The sequence below is a fragment of the Pongo pygmaeus genome, chromosome 19 (assembly GCF_028885625.2).
Source record: "Pongo pygmaeus isolate AG05252 chromosome 19, NHGRI_mPonPyg2-v2.0_pri, whole genome shotgun sequence".
Taxonomy (NCBI): domain Eukaryota; kingdom Metazoa; phylum Chordata; class Mammalia; order Primates; family Hominidae; genus Pongo; species Pongo pygmaeus.
The window spans coordinates 11,823,631-11,844,335 of record NC_072392.2 but is presented as its reverse complement, the minus strand read 5'-3'; the positions used below and the strand labels follow the sequence as shown (position 1 = coordinate 11,844,335).

General features: G+C 42.0%; 1 protein-coding gene across 1 annotated transcript in view; it reads right to left on the bottom strand.

Annotated features, from left to right (window-relative positions):
* The window catches only part of DNAH9 (dynein axonemal heavy chain 9), a 379,881-nt gene that overhangs the window by 102,405 nt on the left and 256,771 nt on the right, over window positions 1–20,705 (bottom strand). The window contains exons 50-51 of the mRNA XM_054456248.2: window positions 10,881–11,306; window positions 2,205–2,324 (exon numbers count right to left, since the gene is read on the bottom strand). Of these exons, the coding sequence (XP_054312223.2) occupies window positions 2,205–2,324; window positions 10,881–11,306 (546 nt within the window). The remainder of the gene's footprint in view (window positions 1–2,204; window positions 2,325–10,880; window positions 11,307–20,705) is intronic.

Below are 20,705 nucleotides of genomic sequence, written 5' to 3'. Positions count from 1 at the left end.
CAATGGGGATTTGCGCTGCCCGTAGCAAAGCTTTCAGTACACAAGCCCCCATTCTGTCATGCATCACAGGAACCAAGGAAAGATGACGGGGTTTGACTCTGCTCTTTCTATGTGTGGAGACTGATACCATTTAATCAAAGGGTTGTTGAGAGGATGAAATATAATCATGTATGTTTATTATTTAGCACAAGATCTGGTCTGTGGAACATGTTAGAAAATTAGCCACTTCTTTCTCCTTTCCAAATGCTGGGGAAATGAAAATAAACAAAATCAAATCCATGCACCATAAATAATTCACAGAGGGTGAGGAGACAGATGTGCTAATTGAGACACAGAGAAGCATGGTAAGGTCATGGGTGTGTACAAAGTCCTGACGCCCCAGCCCTCTTCGGGTTGGTACAGTCTCCCTGGGAGGAGAGCCATCCTTTCTACAGAGGACTGTTAGTGGTATGGCGGAGCTTTGCTTCTGCATTAGGACTCATCCTTTATTTTTTCTTCTAATGATAACATCGTGGAACGTCAGAGTCTGGACAGACCTTAGAGATTTGCCAACCCAGTCATTCACATGCCTGTTTTCAGATTACACAAAGGTCAGAAAGTCCAAATATCTCACCAGAATCTCTAGGTTGGTAGATACAGGGGTGGCTTCAGAGCCTGAACATCCTGACTCCTAGAGCAGAGCGCCACACTGCCTCCCACGAGCACTGACTCAGAAAGTGCTCCAGCCAGGCAGAGGAGGCTGCGCTAAGTTCAGAAACCAAGCAGGGAGGTGAATGGAAGGCAGGCCAGCTAGGAGATCTGGAGGACTTCTTGCACATTGGCAAGAGTTTCTGTCTCTAAACTGAACTGTTCAGCTAAACGGATCATCTCAAAGCCACACAGAAGCTGGTCCAGTGACAACTGCACAGACACACATTTGGGTATGACAGGTCTTCATTACATCACAGCTCCATTCAGTGATGGCTATGACTCACTGCTCCCCAGATTAAAACATCTGGCTCCGCTGTGTAATTCAATGATGGCTGGAATAAATGTCAACAGGTGTGGAGTGTACTTCCCTTCACTGGTGAGGAGGGTGCTATAAAGTCTCTAGCTTGAAGAGAAATCATATCCATTTGACTCGCTTTGCAGAGTCTTAGCTGATATATGGGATGAGAAATACAAGCCATAGGGGATTTAAAAAGGCTGTAAATTCTTTGACGTTCCTGTCATTAAGAGTTGCTGTCTGTGCTCTCTGCCCTTTAATCTGTGACTGCTTTGACCTATAGAGTACAGTGGAAGTGCTGTTGTGCCAGTTTTCAGTCCCAGGCCTTCAGATATTGGGACTTTCCACTTCCTGCCTCTTGGGACACTTGTTCTTGATGTCCTGAGTTACTATGTAAGACGTCCGACTACCCTGCTAGAGAGAGTGCATGGAGAGGCCCTGAGGAAGGGAGAGAGGACCAGCTGCACCCTCCCTTCCAATCATCACTGCCAAGATGCTCAGGCATGTGAAGGAAGTCGTCTCGGGGGCCTCCAGCCCAGCCACCAGCTGAATGTACCAAGTGACCCCAGTCATGGCCACATGGAGCAGAAAACCTGGCCAGCTGAGCCCTGCCCTCAACAAACTTGTGAGATATTATGAAATGGTTATTGTACAAAATCACTAAGCTTTGGAGTAATTTGTTATGCAGAAACAAACACTCGTAACACAAGCACCACTGCCCTGACCTGCAGACTTGATTTCCCAGGAAGGCTGGAGCATGTGTTTATATGTGTGTGTGTTTGTTTTCTGAAATACTCAGGGTCAGTAGGTCTCATTCTTTTCTGTTTCTATCTCAGTTCCTAATCTTGGCCATACCCTTATAATGAAACATTACATAGATAGGAACGTCACGGTTTGCCTATAAAATGCTAGCTTTGTCTTGTAATGTTTCTTCTGGTCAATACACATGAATATAAGCGTGTTCCCATTTTGCATGAGCTGCCTGATAGATCCAGTGCTCCCATCCTCCCAACTATGTCTATAAGAAAACTCCTTTGATCAGATCAGGGTTTATGCATCCACATTTTCCTCAGGACTCAATTCCTGCATTTCAGCACATTTTAATACTTCCCTCCAAGTCAAAGCGCTGCTGTGCTGTGCTCATCTATCTTGCACCTCCATGGCATTTGACAAGCCTGCTAATATAATTACAGCTTGGGCTGCTGTGGCTTACACTCACCAGGCGGTTGGCGAGGGAGATGGTGCCTGCGGTCACTTCGGCTTCTTGCTGACATTTGAGTTTGTCTGCTGTTGCTTTCTCAAACCTGGCTGTGAGCTTTGCCAGGTTTTCATTAAGGTGCTGTATAGGAAGGAATACAAGGACCGTCAGTCATTTCAGCCCATGTAACTACCAGTGCTCATTAGATGAGGGTTCACATGGAGGTGGTTCTGAAGGAAGCACTCTGCGGGGGCATTCCTATGGGACCAGGGAAAGCAGGGCAGAGAAGGAAATGAAGGCACATTCGGGGAAGATCTCAGGCGGGTCCTAGCAAGGACTTCATCTTGATCCTGCGGTGGGAGGGTGGAGTGGACATCCAGAGATGTCCTGCTCCAAGATGAGAGAGCTGAGCTTCATACCCCACCACCGCAGTCATCGAGGTGTTGAATGCTACGAGGTGTGAGGGATGTGGATGGGGGGAAGGTTGCATACATTCTGCCTCTGCTTGAGTTGGAGAAAAATGGGTTCCAGTAGCCTGACAAAATGGTGCAGGTGCTGCTATTAGAAGCAAGAACACATCAAAACTGGGGTTAGCATGAAAAAGGTCAACAGCAACCCATGTGGGCCAGGGAGGACAACTGCCAGTATCTGCTGCAGTTAGTCTGGGGCTGGGCTGTCTGGAATCTAAGTCCTCCACTGGCTCTAAGGTCCTAGAGTACAACGTAACTTTTACTTAACCTCATCTAGTCTCTCCCATTAACACGATGTATAGGAACATAAAAAAGACATAATTTCAATTTTTAAAAAATGTATTAAGAATTTAAAATTGAAGCACGTAGCTTTTGTTGCCCTCTAAGTACATATTTTTACACACAAAGATACATGGACACACAGCAGATACCTCCAAATACATCTCAGGTCTGTGCAATAACTGGGGTTCAGGCTGCTTTGTTGGTCATTACTAAGGCACAAGAGAAATCAATGTAGGGCCAAGTTTAAACATCCAAGCAGTTTAAAAAGCAGGTGGTGGGCCATCCAATTAAGGATGGCAGACTGGCCATGCTCATTTACCTCCTACACTTCCCAAGACTTCTCTAAAATGATTATGAAGCAATTAAAATAGTCATAAGCCCATTACACCAAGCAAATTGGTGAGGGCCATTTGGAGGGTGAGGAGTCCAACAGATTTATGGAGGACCACACTGGTGAAGGAGTGGAGACCGCTGGAGCAGGGCAGAGGACACGACAACTTAGAGTTAGCTGTTGTTCACCAAGGGGAAACTGATCAGCCCACAGAGCCCTATACAAACTGGAGATCTCAGAAATGTCAGGTGTGATTGAAGGGGAAGATGAAAATAGGAGGATTAATTGGAAGCCTATTGATTCTTGCTCTCATATCTCCATCCACATGCACAGTATGCAATGCCACTAGTCACCTATGTCACCAGGTAAGAAAGTCAAGAGAGGCAGAGAATAAAGGTGCCACATCTTGGCATAACTCATCAGATCTTGAAAACAAATTCTACCAGTCAACCAGCTCTGCCCTTGCCTGCAGACCTAGAATTAGCTTTTGATCACTACTCTTGTAAACATGAAAGGACAAGAAGAGATTTAATGCAGGCTTAGATTAAGTTAAACAAGATGAAAAAAATGACCTAGGAAAGAGAAGAGGCAGAATTTTGGTAACAACAAAAACAGCAACTGCAACAACAAAGTTAAAACTTTCACAGTTTCTCAGACAGATTCAAGATGATTCATCCACAAAACAAGAACAGGATGTTATTAAAAGGAAGAGAGAATAACAAAAAAAACTCTTGTGGAAATCACTATTGTTGTTAATATAAAATATAACAAAATCAAGGGAAAGGTTAAAAGGTGAATTTGAGGAAATTTCCTGAAAAGCATAAGAAAACAAACAGTAACAAAAAGATGGGAGAAAACAGAGGACTGATCTAGGAGGTCCAACATCTGACAGATATGCTTTCCAGAAAATAAGAGTAAACAGTAAACATAAGGGAATTTACCAAAGAAATAATACAAAATAATTTTCTAGAGCTGAAGAAAATGAATCTTTACATGCCAAACACAATATAAAAAAAGAATGACAGCTAAGCACGTCAATGTAAAGTTTCAGACACCAAGAACCAAAAGGAAAAGATTAGAAGACTTCAAGGAAAGGGGGGGAAACTGTGCATCCACAAAGGAACAGGACATTGACTGTCCACGAGACTTCTCCCCAGACAAAAGCATAAAACATTCAGTGTTGTGGCAGGGTGCGGTGGCTCACGCCTGTAATCCCAGCACTTTGAGAGGCCGAGGCGGGCAGATCACCTGAGGTCGGGAGTTCGAGACCAGCCTGACTAACATGGAAAAACCTCATCTCCACTGAAAATACAAAATTAGCCGGGCATGGTGGCACATGCCTGTAATCCCAGCTACTCGGAAGACTGAGGCAGGAGAATCGCTTGAACCCGGGAGGCAGAGGTTGCAGTGAGCAGAGATTGCGCCATTGCACTCCAGCCTGGGCAAGAGGAGTGAAACTGTCTCAAAAAAAAACAACAAACAACAAAACACAAAGCAAGAACAACAACAACAAATTCAGTGTTCTATGCACAAAAAATTAGCAACTCAGAAGTCAATACTTTGCAAAACTGTTAGTTCAGTTTACGAATAAAACGAAGACATTTCTAGACTATAACAATGCAGAAAATTTACCTCTTCCTTAACATTTCTGAGAACGTTCTTTGAGAATGAGCCATAGCAGAATAAGAGAGAGAAAGGTTGTGGCAGCAAAGAAGGACAAACAAAGAATACTTAATTGTAAATGGAAAGTTTAGAAATAATGGATGCTATGCAAAAGGAACTAATGCAAGAGAAAGAGAGAATAAAGGAAAGTAGAAACTCTGGGGAGTGGGGGTGAAGAGGCTGTGTAAAACAAGAGAATGTAATTCTAGATCTGTTATGAACAATATAGACACGTTCACAGAATAGAAATGGAATTATTGCTTTTTTAACTTTGCAAATCAGTCTATGGACAGAGCATAGGCCACTTAATTTTGGTTACAGAAGAGAATGTATTTTCAGTTTTGGTGGTTACAAAGCAAAAGTAATGATAAGCAGCAATAACAAAAGCTGGGAAGTAGAAGGAAGGGAGCTGAAGGCAGGGGTAAGAGCGTCATCTTGGGCTATGGTTTGGATGTCTGTCTGCTCCAAATCTCAGGTTGAAATGCAATTCCCAGTGTTGGAAGTGGGGCCTCATGGGAGGTGATTGGATCATGGGGGCGGGTCTTTCATGAATGGTTTCGCATCATTCCCTTGCTGGTAAATGAGTTCTTGATCAGTTAGTTCAGAGGAGATCTGGTTGTTTAAAAGAGTCTGGGACCTCCCTCTTCTCTCTTGCTCCCGCTCTTGCCATATGACATTCTGGCTCCCCATTGCCTTTGGCCATGATTGTAAGCTTCCTGAGGCCTCGCCAGAAGCCAGTACCATGCTTCTTGTAAAACCTGCAGAACTGTGAGCTGATTAAACTTCTTTTCTTTACAAATTACCCAGCCTCAGGTATTTCTTTACAGTAATGCAAGAATAGACTAACACATCTTGAAAGCGGAGAGCTCCAAGGGAGCTGCTTCTATGTAATAGAACAGGAAATAAAGGTTACATTAACTGTTAGATTGGCAAAAAGTAACTGCATTTTTTTTTTTTTTTTGAGACAGTCTCGCTCTGTTGCCCAGGCTGGAGTCTAATGGCACGATCTCAGCTCACTGCAACCTCTGCCTTCCAGGTTCAAGCAATTCTTCTGCCTCAGCCTCTCGAGTAGCTGGGATTACAGGTGCCCACCAGCATGCCCAGCTAATTTTGTATTTTTAGTAGAGATGGGGTTTCACCATGTGGCCCGGGGTGGTCTCAAACTCCTGACCTCAGGTGATCCACCCGTCTTGGCCTCCCAAAATGCTGGGATTACAGGCGTGAGCCACCATGCCCGGATGTAACTGCAGTTTGTGTCATTACTCTTTTTTTTTTTTTTTTTTTTTTGAGACGGGGTTTCCCTCTTGCTGTCCATGCTGGAGTGCAATGGTGCAATCTTGGCTCACTGCAACCTCCGCATCCTGGGTTCAAGCGATTCTCCTGCCTCAGCCTCCCAAGTAGCTGGGATTACAGACGTGCACCACCATGCCCGGTTAATTTTGTATTTTTAGTAGAAATTGGGTTTCACCATTGTTGGTCAGACTGGTCTCAAACTTCTGACCTCAGGTGATGCAACCACCTTAGCCTCCCAAAGTGCTGAGATTACAGGCGCGAGGCACCATGCCGGCCATTAAAGTAATGGCAAAAACCACAATTACTTTTGTGCTAACCTAATAAAACTGGTTACTGTAACTATATTGGGAAGACATGGAAATGGACAACTTATAGCCTTAGCTAGCTAGCAAAAGGTCAACTGCCTCAATAAGATAACATCAAGAAATAGATATCAGCATAACACATGGACAGAAGTCAGAAATTCAAGGGATCAGAAAGTGGGAAGATAATGGAAACTTGTCAGATGAGTCTAGTGTTGAAAAAAATAGAAGTTGGTGGGGATAAATTATGACAAAATGAGCAAAACCGTGGGAATGGGAAGCCATTACTTAACTCTAGGGTCAATTAATGACATATGAGAATCTTTTGATTATTTTTAGACTGGCCTAAAATAAGATTTTTATGTAAAAGTACCTGCTGTTTTAAATATTGGCAATTAATTAAATCATCTGCAAATAGACTGCGTGGGCCAACTGGAACACAGTTGAGCTGCTAGGTAGCAGGCTCTGATGTGATCTCAAGCACCAGAAACAGATGTAAGAATTAAAAGAGATTCCTGTTTCTCATCAGAAGCCTTTCTCTACTATTTGATATTTCACTCTGTGTGGGATTATATGCTCAAGGAAAATGCCTCCCTTGTTCTATTATTTTTATAAATCATAACATTAATATATCTTCACTATAGAACAAAAGAAAATGTAGACTAGACAAAATAACCATCCAAAATTCATCACCCAGAGATAACCACCACTGTTAACATTTTTATGTGTTTCCATTCTGTATTAGGCCATTCTTGCATTGCTATAAAGAAATACCTGAGACTGGGTAATTTATAAGAAAAGAGGTTTCATGGGCTCACGGTTCCGCTCAGCGGCTGTATAGGAAGCATACCGCTGGCATCTTCCTGTGAGGAGGCCTCAGGGAGCTTTTACTCATGGTGGAAGGCAAAGCAGGAGCACATCACACGGCCAGAGCAGGAGCAAGAGGGAGTTGCGGGGGGGCAGGTGCCACATACTTTCAAATGACCAGATATCACAAGAACTCACTCACTGTCATAAAGACAGCACCAAGCTATAAAGGATTCTCCTGACGACACAAATGCCTCCTACCAGGACTCATCTCTGGCACTGGGGATTACAATTCAACATGAGATTTGGGCAGGAACAAATATCCAAACTATATAATGTCCTGCATACAGTAATCAAACTGAAATCTGCCTTGAAATATGCTTTCCCCCCACTTTCTGTATTCTGAATATGAAATTATTTACTTGGAATTATCCTAAAATCCTAAAAGGAAGACTTGGGTGTGTGTATGTGAGATTGGACTAGGCTGGGAATGGCCCTGCAGCATATAGGAATCTTCTTGCCTTGGGTGGGTCTCCTGGTTAGGGATGGGTGTTAGCCCATCTCCTGTGTTATTAGCAGGGAGTGCCCACATTCCTGGGATGTTGACGGGGATATGTCTAAGTGGAGGATGGAGAGGAGGTTGTTAAAAGCAAGAATACATTTTTTCTTTCCAGAAAATATTTTGGCAGAAAAGAAGTGCCTTCCAAAGGTAGCCAAGGATTTTTAAAATATTCTTATTGCTTTCGCAGGTTGAGTGGGCCCATCATGTGAATGTTGGCTACTGAAAAGGTATAAACATTTTGAAAACATTCTCTTTGCACCAACTGTTCCTTTAGTTAAAATAACTTGAGTCAAGAGTCTTTGAAAATGCAGTTCTTGTTATACTTTTCTGGAAGAGACGGAAAAATATAAAAATTATCGGGAGATCTTTCCCTCCCAAAAAGCAGGAATATGGGCTGGACATGGTGGCTCATGCCTGTAGTCTGCCCGTAATCCTAGCTCTTTGGGAGGCCAAGGCAAGAAGTTCACTTGAGGCCAAGAGTTCAAGACCAGCCTGGGCAACATAGCAAGACTCCTTCTCTAAAAATAAAAAATAAAAATAAATTCAGGAATGGGGACGTGACGGTGTCTTGCATGTGATGTTCTTTGAAGGGAGCCATTGTTATGGTGATTATCATCTGTTTTAAGTAAACTAGTCCATGAACATGTGCATTATAAAACAAGCATATTGAGAAGAGGTGAGTTGCTTTGCCAAAGTTCTTTTTTTTTTTTTTCGAGACAGAGTCTCGCTCTGTTGCCCAGGCTGGAGTGCAGTGGCCTGATCTTGGCTCACTGCAAGCTCTGCCTCCCGGGTTCACTTCATTCTCCTGCCTCAGCCTCCTGAGTAGCTGGGACTACAGGTGCCTGCCACCAAGCCCAGCTAATTTTTTTTTCTTTTTGTATTTTTAGTAGAGACGGGGTTTCACCATGTTGGCCCGGATAGTCTCAATCTCCTGACCTCATGATCCTCCTGCCTTGACCTCCCAAAGTGCTGGGATTACAGGCATGAGCCACTGCACCCAGCCAAAGTATCTTTTTAAATAGAGAGATTGGTCTCAAGGATCTTTGATCTAGAGCCTTTTTCCATAGATTCTAATCTAACAATCAATAAACCCATGTCACATGAGGCATACGGCATGTCTACAATCCTGTCTTTCACAACTTGTAAAATCCTCCTTATCCTCATGACAAATTTGTAGCAAGAATCTTATTTGCCTAGAATGCACATATAGAAATTAAAGATCCAGAAAATTTTTTGGATTGAACTTGATCACAGCCGTGATTGAGTCCATGCACAAGGTTGGATGTGCATGTGGTAGACGGCACATGCTGTCAAATGGGGCAGTAGTGGATGAGCAGTTACAGTCACGCTCACAGCAGGGGTGGCAGCTCCTGCTGCTCCCTTCATCATGGGCTGGGCTCTAGTCTCATGCTTTATACACATCACATCCTTTAATCCTCACAATAGTCCCATGAAGCAGGTACTATTACTGTGTCCATTCTACTTCAGGAAGCTAAGGTTTGGACATTTTGGAAACCTTTCTAAAGGTCACATAATCAGTAAATATTACAGCTTGGACTGGAACTAAGGTATGTGGAAGGATGGATTTTTAGCTGCCATGCTATCTTCCAGGATTCTGATTTCTACCTGTTACTTTGTTAGTATAAATTTTTATGGGAAAGGTGAAGTTCAAGGGTGTGAAAGTAAGTAATTCAAGATCTAAGCTGTTGGAACCTTAAAATATTTTGAGCCTTAAGGTAATGTGATTATAGGTCTCGAGTCATAGGACAGGCAGCTATTACCTAGGCAGTTGTAACCTTTATTTCTCTGATTATAGATTGGCCTTTTTCCTTACCTACATTGTCTTGTAAAACATTGCAAATGACTAAAGGGCACCAGGGAAGACTCCTTCCAGCTTCATTGCTGATCTTTGTTATAGATTAACCTCCCTTTTACCTTTCTCACACAAAGACTCCACATTATCTAAGATGGAAGGTTAAATACACTCTTTTAAATTGGAAAGGAAGTGAAACAAGCTGTACAGAAAACTGTAATTAAATTGTTGTAACTCATAAACCAGCCTATTATAGAAAATTTCTTTGTTTTCTGCCTATATAAGTAACACCTTAACGTTTTACTTTGGAGCACTCACTCTATCTCTTTGGAGTTCATGTTTTCCGAATGGCCATTCCCAGTTTTTCACTTAAATCAACTCTTGAAGCTGGATTCTGGGCTGGGCTCAGTGGCTCATATCTGTAATCCCAGCACTTTGGGAGGCTGAGGTGGGAGGATCACTTGAGCCCAGGAGTTCAAGACCAACCTGGGCAACATAGGGAGACCCTGCCTCTACAGATTAAAAAAAAAAAAATGAATTCTGATCCTTTCAATTATTTCAGGTTGACAAGGAAAATCTCCCCAAATAGGTGTGAATCCAAGATCACAATCCCCATCTCCAAATCCTGGGTGAAGCAGACATAATAACAACATCTACATGAGTTTATAAAAGCTAATGACCCTCACAGTTTTATATTTACGGACAAGGGGGGCCACCTACTAAGTCACAGTATATAACTTGCTTTAAAGAACTTCCACAAAACAATGCAGATAGCTGACACATTTCCACACATCCATGCTACTGAAAGTGAGACAGGCAGATAGTTGGCTAGAACTGAAGGGAATAGGTAAAAAGGGTAAGGTGGCTAAAATCTACATTTCCAAGGAGAAAGAGAAAAAGTCTCAAAATTTTAACCTTTTGTTCAGAAAAGGAGAAAACCTTTTAGGACCACAGCTTGTAAACCAGTGGTCCAGTGGAACTGTCTTGTTTGGCCTATACAGTGTTTGAGAAAGAAATGTAAAAAGTTGCCTCTATTGAAAAATGAGATTTTGCATGAAAATGTGGTTTTCCCACTTCTCTTTAAAAACCATAACATTAGGTGTTAGATGGTGACCGAAGAGCGTTGTTTGTATTGGAGGCGGACTAGCAGGGTAAGGGGCTCTGGGGTCACTCACAGCGATCTTGGCTTTGATGGCGGCCAGCTTCTCCTGGGCAGCTGTGAGGTCCGCGGTGGCTTTGCTCAGCGCCTGGCGCTTGGGTTCCACATCACAGAACACCTCATAAAATCTCACAATATTGATGACCCAGGAGCAGAGGCCTGCAGCCGCATAGGATTTGGTGGCCACAAACTCGGGATTGAACTCGGGGTCTTGCAGATACGGCCTGATGGCTTTGAGGCAGTTCTCGTGAATGTTCTCTTTGTTGAAGTTTATTAGCGAGTCCAGGAAGCCATCCACTTTGGCCATGGTGACCTTAGCAGCCTTCCAGCTCCGGTCCTTGGGCACCCTACCCCCGGGGGCCATCAGCACCATCACCGCAGCGCTGACATTGCTGACGGCCAGAGGCGGAGAGCCAAATGACTTCAGCTCCGTCAGGTTGGTCTGGGAAAAGAGAAGGAGGTCGTTAGGGGAACATGAATGGGCTTTCTTTGTCCTCCGCCACTGATGGAGTTAGGTTGTGGAGTGATCAGTTTGAAAGGGCTGCTTTGAAGCCTGCAGCAGCCCTCTGAATTTTAAATATCATGACTCATCAAAAGGAAACCAAAGCTACTCCCTAGTGGCTTCAGACTTCTCTGAATGGTTAGCCAAGACTCAGCTATGTTCTTTCAGCACTTTAACTGACTCGCAGCCCATTAGAAACACACAATTATTTCACATTCAACTGAGAAATACAAGGATGCCGACATACTCTGAAATATGCAGCATGCTATGAATAAAAGATAAGGTTATTATAAATTAATTTCCATCTTGGATTGAAGAGAATAGCACTGTAACCCAAGTAATTTTTTTTCCTTAATTAAACTGCTTTGTTCCATGAGCTTGTTCTAACTACACTTCACTGTCCTGACAGCAAAACAGCATTTTCTGCCAAGAAATAATTCAGACAGAAAGCAAGGCACAGCCTGTGAGTCAGCTGCTCTGCCTGGTCCTGGGTTTGTCCTTTGCTCAGAGTTTCGCTTGTTCCAGAAAGACACGGCTGAAAGAGTTGATCTTGGCAAATTACTTAAACCTTCCAGAACTTACCACCTTCATCTGTAAATTGGGGGCAGGAGAACTCACTACTCCGTACATAAAATGGTGTCATAAATGCGTATGAAGTTGATTCAAGGCCTGCTATGACATTCAGTGAGAAGCCTACAACCAGGAGTAGGGAATTCTAATTTTCTGTTGCTTGGGCATCCATTTTGAATATAGGTTTAACTTTCTCATACCAGAAGCAGGGCTCAGTTACCCTGGACACAGTTTCCAGTTCTATACCACACCCAAATGACTCAAGCCAGTAGCCAGAGAATTTGGATCTCTCCTAGGCAGGAGCTCCCTGCTTTCCTGCCACTTCCTTTAAAGGGACCGTTCATGCATTTGCTGAAAACCTAAAGTGACCCACATCCTACTTTCTTATATATACTTATATATTAACATAAGATATATCTTATATTAAATATGAGAAACATATTTCTTGTATATACTTTCTTTTATATATATATACACATCCTACTTTCTTTTATATATACACACTTTCATATATATATATATTTCTTTTATATATACACACTTTCTTACATATACTGCCAGTTGCCATGCACTTCTATGCACTTCTCTTTCTCTCTGCCTCACTCTTCATTTCTACCTCTCGTGACCCAGGGACAGAGCACTACCCTCCCAACTCATTGCATTTTCCCTGCTCAGGATCTGTAAGTAAAAATATTTGAATGTGTTTCCTATTGTGGTGGTATACTGAATTTGCGTCTTCCATCTGAAGAACCAGGGGCTGCTCCAGGCTGGGTTTTCTCCTGGTACTGGGCTGAGCTCCCAGCTCAGAGTGATGGTCAGGCAGGCATAAACTGGACATGGATTGGACAAGAGCCACAAGGGGATCCACCAATATAAACAAATTTCCCATGTGAGGGACCCCCTGGTCGTGGGTCAGACAGCTAAGCATTAGGCTGTCTGCCAGGTGAAAGAAATATCTGTGAAAGGTACATTGCAGACTCCCACGCCCAGCTCCCTATCGCTTCCTATTGGGGCAGTGGAGCCCCAATGTAGCTGGAGGCTCTTAAAATGCTGTGAAACCATTTGCTTATGGTGCTAACTTTGTCAGTGGGGGGAAATCTTGATTTCAAAAATTAGATTCTTATGCCAAATTAATTTGAGGTGCTCTTGATCCACAAACAAAGAGAATTATTTCTAGCTCCGAATGGAAGTACTGTGGCAGATGCTCCTTTCATTCTTGCAGTGGATTTCACATTTGGTCCCAATACACCTGTGAGGGCAGGGCGGTGGGCAGCACAGGTGTGAGAGGGATACCAGCATACCTGTCGTCACGGCCCCCTGAGATGACAGAGGGCAAAGTGAGAAAACACAAATGTAACCAAAGAATGCCACGATTTTAAAACAGCATAAGTTAAGCAATGTACAGAGATGAAAATGAATTTTATAACCCAGATATATCACTGTTGATGTTTCCATGTACAGTAACTCCTTCTCCTTTCAGTCTTTTTCATATTCATATATATCTATAAATTAATCATGACTCTTTTGGTTTTAGTGACAGAAACCCTAGAAGAAGTACAGAGGGAGATTTTCTCACTTGAGTATCTGGCAAGGGCAGGCATGGAGCTGGCAGTATGATGAGTGGAATCCCATTCTGAATGTTGTCGGCAGGGCTCTGTGGACTTTCTCTTCCTTCCCTGTCTCCCTGTGTGTGTGGGTTGCTTTTTTACACCCCAGTTTCTTCATGTTGGAAGGCACATGGTCTAACTCTGACTGTGGCTCACTTTCTCCTTTTCTCACTAGGCTGTAGCTGTGATCACCTTCTTTCAGTGTATTGACTTGCCAAGCTCATCGCCACCTCAGATCCCTGCCCGGAACACTTCCTCCTAAGACATTTGCATGGCTGATACCTCTGCATCCACCAAGACCTCAATTCTGGCTGGGCACGGTGGCTCAAGCCTGTAATCCCAGTACTTTGGGAGACTGAGAAGGGGGATCACCTAAGGTCAGGAGTTCGAGACCAGCCTGGCCAACATGGTGAAAACCCCATCTGTACTAAAATTACAAAGATTAGCTGGGTGTGATGGCAGGCGCCTGTAACTTCAGGTACTCTGAGGCAGGAGGCTGAGGCAGGAGAATCGCTTGAACTCAGGAGGCGGAGGTTGCAAGGAGCCAAGATCATGCCATTGTACTCCAGCCTGGGTGACAAGAATGAAACTCCATCTCAAACAACAACAACAACAACAAAACAACCTCAATTTAAATGACCCCCACCCTGTAAGACTCTACCCACCAACCTCCCCTTCTTAGTCATTTCCCATCCTAGAGCCAGGATGATTTCCTTCAGAGAACCTGAAACGATTCTCAGTTTTTCCTTGTTGACTTACTGTATCCCTCCTCTTCATGAGATCAGGGACCCCCATTTATCTTGTTAACCATGGAAGCCCCAGTGCCCAGAACAGAAGAAATTATGTAGTAAATGCTTGTCAAAATATGTGTTGAGTGATTGGATGGAAAGAGAAGGGAAAGAGACTTTTTATCCAATGCAAGTCAAAATTTAAAAAATCCCTGGGAAAAGATCTTGTTTGGTTAAGCACAGGCCCTCAAGCCAATTCGCATGGGGCAGGCAGTTATAGCAGTGTGCTGCTAATAGAAACACAAGGCTGGAAGAAACTTTTTTTTTTTTTTGAGATGGAGTCTCACACTGTCACCCAGGCTGGAGTGCAGTGGCATGATCTCGGCTCACTGCAACCTCCACCTCCCAGGTTCAGGCGATTCTCCTGTCTCAGCCTCCCAAGTAGCTGGGATTACAGGCGCCCGCCACCACACCCGGCTAGTTTTTGTACAGTAGTAGAGACAGGGTTTCACTATGTTGGTCAGGCTGATCTTGAACTCCTGACCTCAAATGATCCACCTGCCTCGGCCTCCCAAAGTGCTGGGATTACAGGCATGAGCCACCGTGCCCAGCCTGGGAGAAACATTTCTCAGAAGAAGGCAGAAATTGTTAGGCACAGGCGCTCTGGGCTCCACTCCACTTCTGTGTTAGGACTATTGTTCTAGCTGTGTGGCTGCTCTTCCCCAAATATCTGCCTGATGCATTTGTTCTTCTCCAAGTTTTTCTCAAACGTCTCCTTCCTAAGAAGGCCTACCACCTCTGCCTCCTCCTACCCAGCCTCTCCAGATGCCCAGCCTCATTGCTTCTCCTACTCTACTCCACATTTTTCTTTTTTCCCCACAGCATCTGTCGTGCTCTACTACATTATATAAGTCACTTTGAAGTTGTATTTATTGTCTCTTGCCCCTTACTTCTGCTAGAGTATAAGCTTCAGAGAGGCAGGGATCTTCCCTCATGGATGTATCACATGTACCCAGAGCAGTGCCTGGCATAGGAAGGGCACTCAAAAAGTCTTTGTTGAGTGAATAAATGAATCAATATGTGTGCAGTCATCATTGGACAAATATTATTTAGTACGTACTAGGCATTCAGTTTGAGTGACGGGGATACAAGAAAGGCAAAGTCCTTTTGCTCATTCAGGTGGGGGAGACAGGCAACAAACAGATACATCTTTGATATTTTAAATACTGAGAAAAACAAACACAAGGGCTCATGAGAGAGAATTCTTGGAATGTGATGATGCCACATTAGCTAGGAAGGTCTCTTCCTCTCGGAAGGCATCTTCAAGAAGCTACATTTCACTGGGATCTCAATGATGGGAAATGGCCAGCTCTACAGACTGCAGGAAGACTGTTACAGGCTGCTGAGCAAGCAAGTGTAAAGGCCTGTGGCAGAAGCAAGCTTGGCTATGATGTACAGTGGGGAGGACAGTCCAGAGAGTGGTGGAGAGGATGGCTGACAGGCAGATGGAGCCAGACCACCAGAGGCTCCGGAGGCCATGGGAAGGAGTATGAGGAGTATGGATTTTATTCTAATTTCACTGGGAAGCCACTGGTGTGTTTTCGGCAGGGAATGGAATGATGTGGCTTATGCTCTCAGATATGCTTGTTGCAGTGCAGACACACTGTGGCAGGGGAGGGTGGATGAGAAACAAGACAGTCAGGAGGCAGCTTGGCCGTCTAGGCAGGGAACTGAAGGTGGCTTGGTCCAGGCTTTTTGCAGGAGCGAAGGTGAGAAGTGATTGGATTTGGGACATATTTTGGAGCTAGTGTAGGCAGAATTTATGAATACTTTTAAAAAGAGGTGGCCAGGTGTGGTGGCTCACGCTTGTAATGCCGGCACTTTGGGAGGCCGAGGCAGGCGGATCATGAGGTCAGGAGATCAAGACCATCCTGGCTAGGTGAAACCCCATCTCTACTAAAAATACAAAAAATTAGCCGGGCATGGTGGCAGCCGCCTATAGTCCCAGCTACTTGGGAGGCTGAGGCAGAAGAATGGTGTGAACCCGGGAGGCAGAGCTTGCAGTGAGCCGAGATCGTGCCACTGCACTCCAGCCTGGGCGACAGAGCGAGACTCCATCTCAAAACAAAAGAAGTGTGAGAGAAGGTCACTAGTTCTTCTAGAGAGGATTTTTTAAAAGTCTGTATATGGACAATCCACACTTTATCTAAAATTTATCTAATTTCTGAAAACGTAAGTCATTTCCCAGAATTTACCTCACAGATAATGCTTTGCTGAACATTGTTCTATATAAGTGAAAACTTTAGTTACTTACGGCAGTCTTCTTGGAAGTGGGATTTGCCGGATCAAAGGGTAAAAACATTTTTAGTATTCTTTGTACAAATTATCATTAATAATTATTAAATTATTTAATAATTATTTGATTTATTCAATAATTATTCAATTAAATTATTAGTAGTAATAATTATTATTTCTCAGAAATTTCAATCCCAAGCATCAGTATTTGAGATAACCTATATGCACTCCCATCCTTTCAACACTGGGAAATATTATTTAAATTAAAAAAAGGATAGATTAAAAATAAGATCACAACATTGGTTTAATTAACATATGCATATTATGCAAATATATGTGTATTTACTAGTGATGCTAAACTTTTTTTTCATGTTGATAAACTATTTGGAGTTTTTATTTTGTGAGTTGTTTGTTCTTGTCCTTTGCCTACATTTCTACTGGGCTATTTATCTTTTTCTTTTTGATTACTGTAATTGTTAGGGTTTCTGCAGGCAAAATGATGATACAACACACCAGCTCTTTTGAGGAAAGTTAACTAAAGGAACTATTTATGAAAGTGTAGATTGAAGAGACCTACGAGAGAGTACATTACTCTGGGCTAGTAATGTTAGGGTGAGTGGAGCTGGGGAGGTTCCAGTTCCACTCTGGGCTTGAGGAGACAAGGGAGAGGAGGGGTTAGCAGAACCTGGAGAGACAGAGAGAGCCCTCTGGAGAAGGAGCCCTACAAGAGCTGTAACCATTAGCAGAGGGCAGGCGAGGCCAAAGAAATGACTACCGGGATCTCACTCTCTTTCTCCTTCCTATCACCTTCTGATACTCAGCATGGCCAAAGGTCACAAAAACCTAGAGGGCAAAGGCAGTCCAGTGATACAAATTCATGCAAATCAAGTCTCCCAGGTTAGGGAAAGCACAGAGTTGGGAAGGGCAAAGTGTAACTGGGTTGAGGGCAATAAGAGGAGGGGAGCAGAACAAATGGGAGATACCCAGTACAATTCACGAGAGCTTTTCATATATAGAGAATATTTACTCTTTTCACATATGTGTTGAAAATTTCTTTTAAAATTTTGTTTATGGCACTGGTACAAAAACAGACACATAGACCAGACCAATGGAACAGAATAGAGAACCCAGAAATATAAGGCCACACACCCACACCCATTTGATCTTCAACAAACCTGACAAAAACAAGTCATGGGGAAAGGACTCCCTATTCAATAAATGGTGCCGAGATAACTGGCTAGCCATATGTAGAAGATTGAAACTGGACCCCTTACTTACAACATATACAAAAATTAACTCAAGATGGATTAAAGACTTAAATGTAAAACCTAAAATTATAAAAACCTGAGAAGACAACCTAGGCAATACCATTCTGGACATAGGAATGTGCAAGGATTTCATGACAAAGATACCAAAAGCAACGGCGACAAAAGCAAAAATTGACAAATGAGATCGAATTAAACTAAAGAGCTTCTGCACAGCAAAGAAAACTATCAACAGGGTGAACAGAGAACCTACAGAATAGGAGAAAATTTTTGTAAGCTTGGATCTGACAGAAGTCTAATATCCAGCAGCTATAAAGAACTTAAATTTACAAGAAAAAACCACCTCATTAAAAAGTGGACAAAGGACATGAACAGACATTTCTCAAAAGAAGACATACATGTGGCCAACAAACCTATGAAAAAAAGCTCAACATAGCTAATCATTAGAGAAATGCAAATCAAAACCACAATGAAATACAATCTCACGCCAGTATTGGGTCCTAGGCTTAGTATCTGGGTGATGAAATAATCTGTACAACAAACCTTCATGACACAAGTTTATCTATATCACAAGCTTGCACATGTACCCTGAACTTAAAAGTTAAATAATAAAAAAAGATGTTACTGGCTGGGTATGGTGGCTCATGCCTGTAATCCGAGCACTTTGGGAGGCTGAGGCAGGTGGATCACAAGGTCAGGAGTTCGAGACCAGCCTGGCCAGCATGGTGAAACTCTGTCTCTACTAAAAATACAAAAAATTAGTTGGGCATGGTGGTGTGTGCCTGCAATCCCAGCTACCCTGGAGGCTGAGGCAGGAGAATCACTTGAATCCAGGAGGTGGAAGTTGCAGTGAGCCGAGATCGCTCCACTGCACTCCAGGCTGGGCGACAGAGTGAGACTCTGTTACCATGATGTGGCTTCAAAGGAAATGACTAAAACAAAATTCAAAAAAAACTTTCTTCATGTTGTAATAATATATTAATGTACAAAATATCAAAATACAATCTGGGCTTTTCCCTTCAAGATTATAATAAATTATTAAACTTCTATTTAATGCAAAACAGTTTGTTTATGGTATTTTGTGATCTACAGAAATTTAAAGCTTTTATGAAGTCACATTTAACAGTCCTTTTCTAAATATAGTTCTTTGTTTCTACATTTAGAAAGACCTTTCACATACATAAAAACTGATCTGAAAACTTTTCAGAAGTTTTCTAGTTCTTTTACAGTTGTATTTCTTTATTATTCTTAACTGTTCTACAAGATAATACTGTTTTGTCCATTTATTAAGAGTATATACTTATTGTGGAATATTAAGCAAAGATAAAGATAAAAACAAGATTCATAATTTTATTAACCAGGGAAAAAACATTATGTCCTGGTGTGATTCATTCAGTAGCTTTCTTTTTTATGTCTCTCTATTATTCTCTCTCTCTCTCTCTGTGTGTGTGTGTGTATATATATACACATATATATGTATGTATATATGTATATATGTATATGTATATATGTATATATGTATATATATGTATATATGTATATATGTATATACGTATATATGTATATATGTATATACGTATATATGTATATATGTATATATGTGTATATATATATACACACACACAAATATACATATCAATCACTATACTAATTTCGAACCTACTGTTTTACTGAAAATAAAATCTTAGTTTTTCTTGTCAATTATTTTTGCAAATATGATTTAAAATAAACAATGCACACTTTTCTTCCATCTGGATATACATAATTTATTTGGCTAACTTTATATTGTTGAACACGTAGGTTATTGGCTCTTTAATAATTGGTTAAATGATAAGAACTTCTAATAACAGTAGAGACAAATATGCCAAAAATCAAATTGGAGTTCAATTAGAGTAGTATTTTACTTTTAACTAAACTGGAGAAATAGTATCCTTATAAAATTGAATCTCCCAGTACACAAAGTATATATGTTTATTCATATCTTTTAAAATATCCTTCAATAAGGATACGTAGTTTTCTTCACAGTTTCAACAAATTTCTTTACACTTATTTGTACCATATGTTTTGGTTGTTATTTTGAAAATATATTTTCTAATTGGTTATTGTGGATATTAGGAAAGGTATTGCATTTTAAAATTTATTTTGCAATGAGTCCTTAACTTTCCCTTTTATTTATTTTTTATATCATCCATAAATAATATTATGTTTGATATTTCACAACATTTAGGTGATTAAGATTTTTAAATTTATTATTGCATTGGCTAGAAATCTAGGACACATTTTTGAATTACAGTAGGGAAGGGAGCTGTCATTGCGCTTTCTCTATGTTAATGACAATGCCTCTTGGGTTCCATCATTAGATGGAATGTTTTGCTCCTGGATTGGGATTGGTTTCCATCTGCTAGTGAAATAGCCAAATATTATTTTATTCCTACTTTACTGAGAGTTTTAACGAGGAACAGATGTTGAATTGTGTTAAATATCATTTTGACATTTCTTAAGGCGATGGTGATGGTTAACATGAAGTGTCAACTTGATTGGATTGAAGGACGCAAAGTATTGTTCCTGGGTGTTCTGTGAGGGTGTTGCCAAAGGAGATTAACATTCGAGTCAGTGGACTGGGAGAGGTAGACCCACCCTCAGTTTGGATGGGCACCGTTTAATCAGCTGCCAGCACTGCTAGAATAGCTAGAATAAATCAGGCAGGAGAAGGTGAGAGAAGCTGACTTGCTGCGTCTTCTGGCCTTTATCTATCTCCCGTGCTGGATGCTTTCTGCCCTCTAACATCAGACGCCAAGTTCTTCAGGCTTTGGACTCTTGGATTTACACCAGTTGTTTTCCAGGGGCTCTCAGGCCTTTGGCCACAGACTGAAG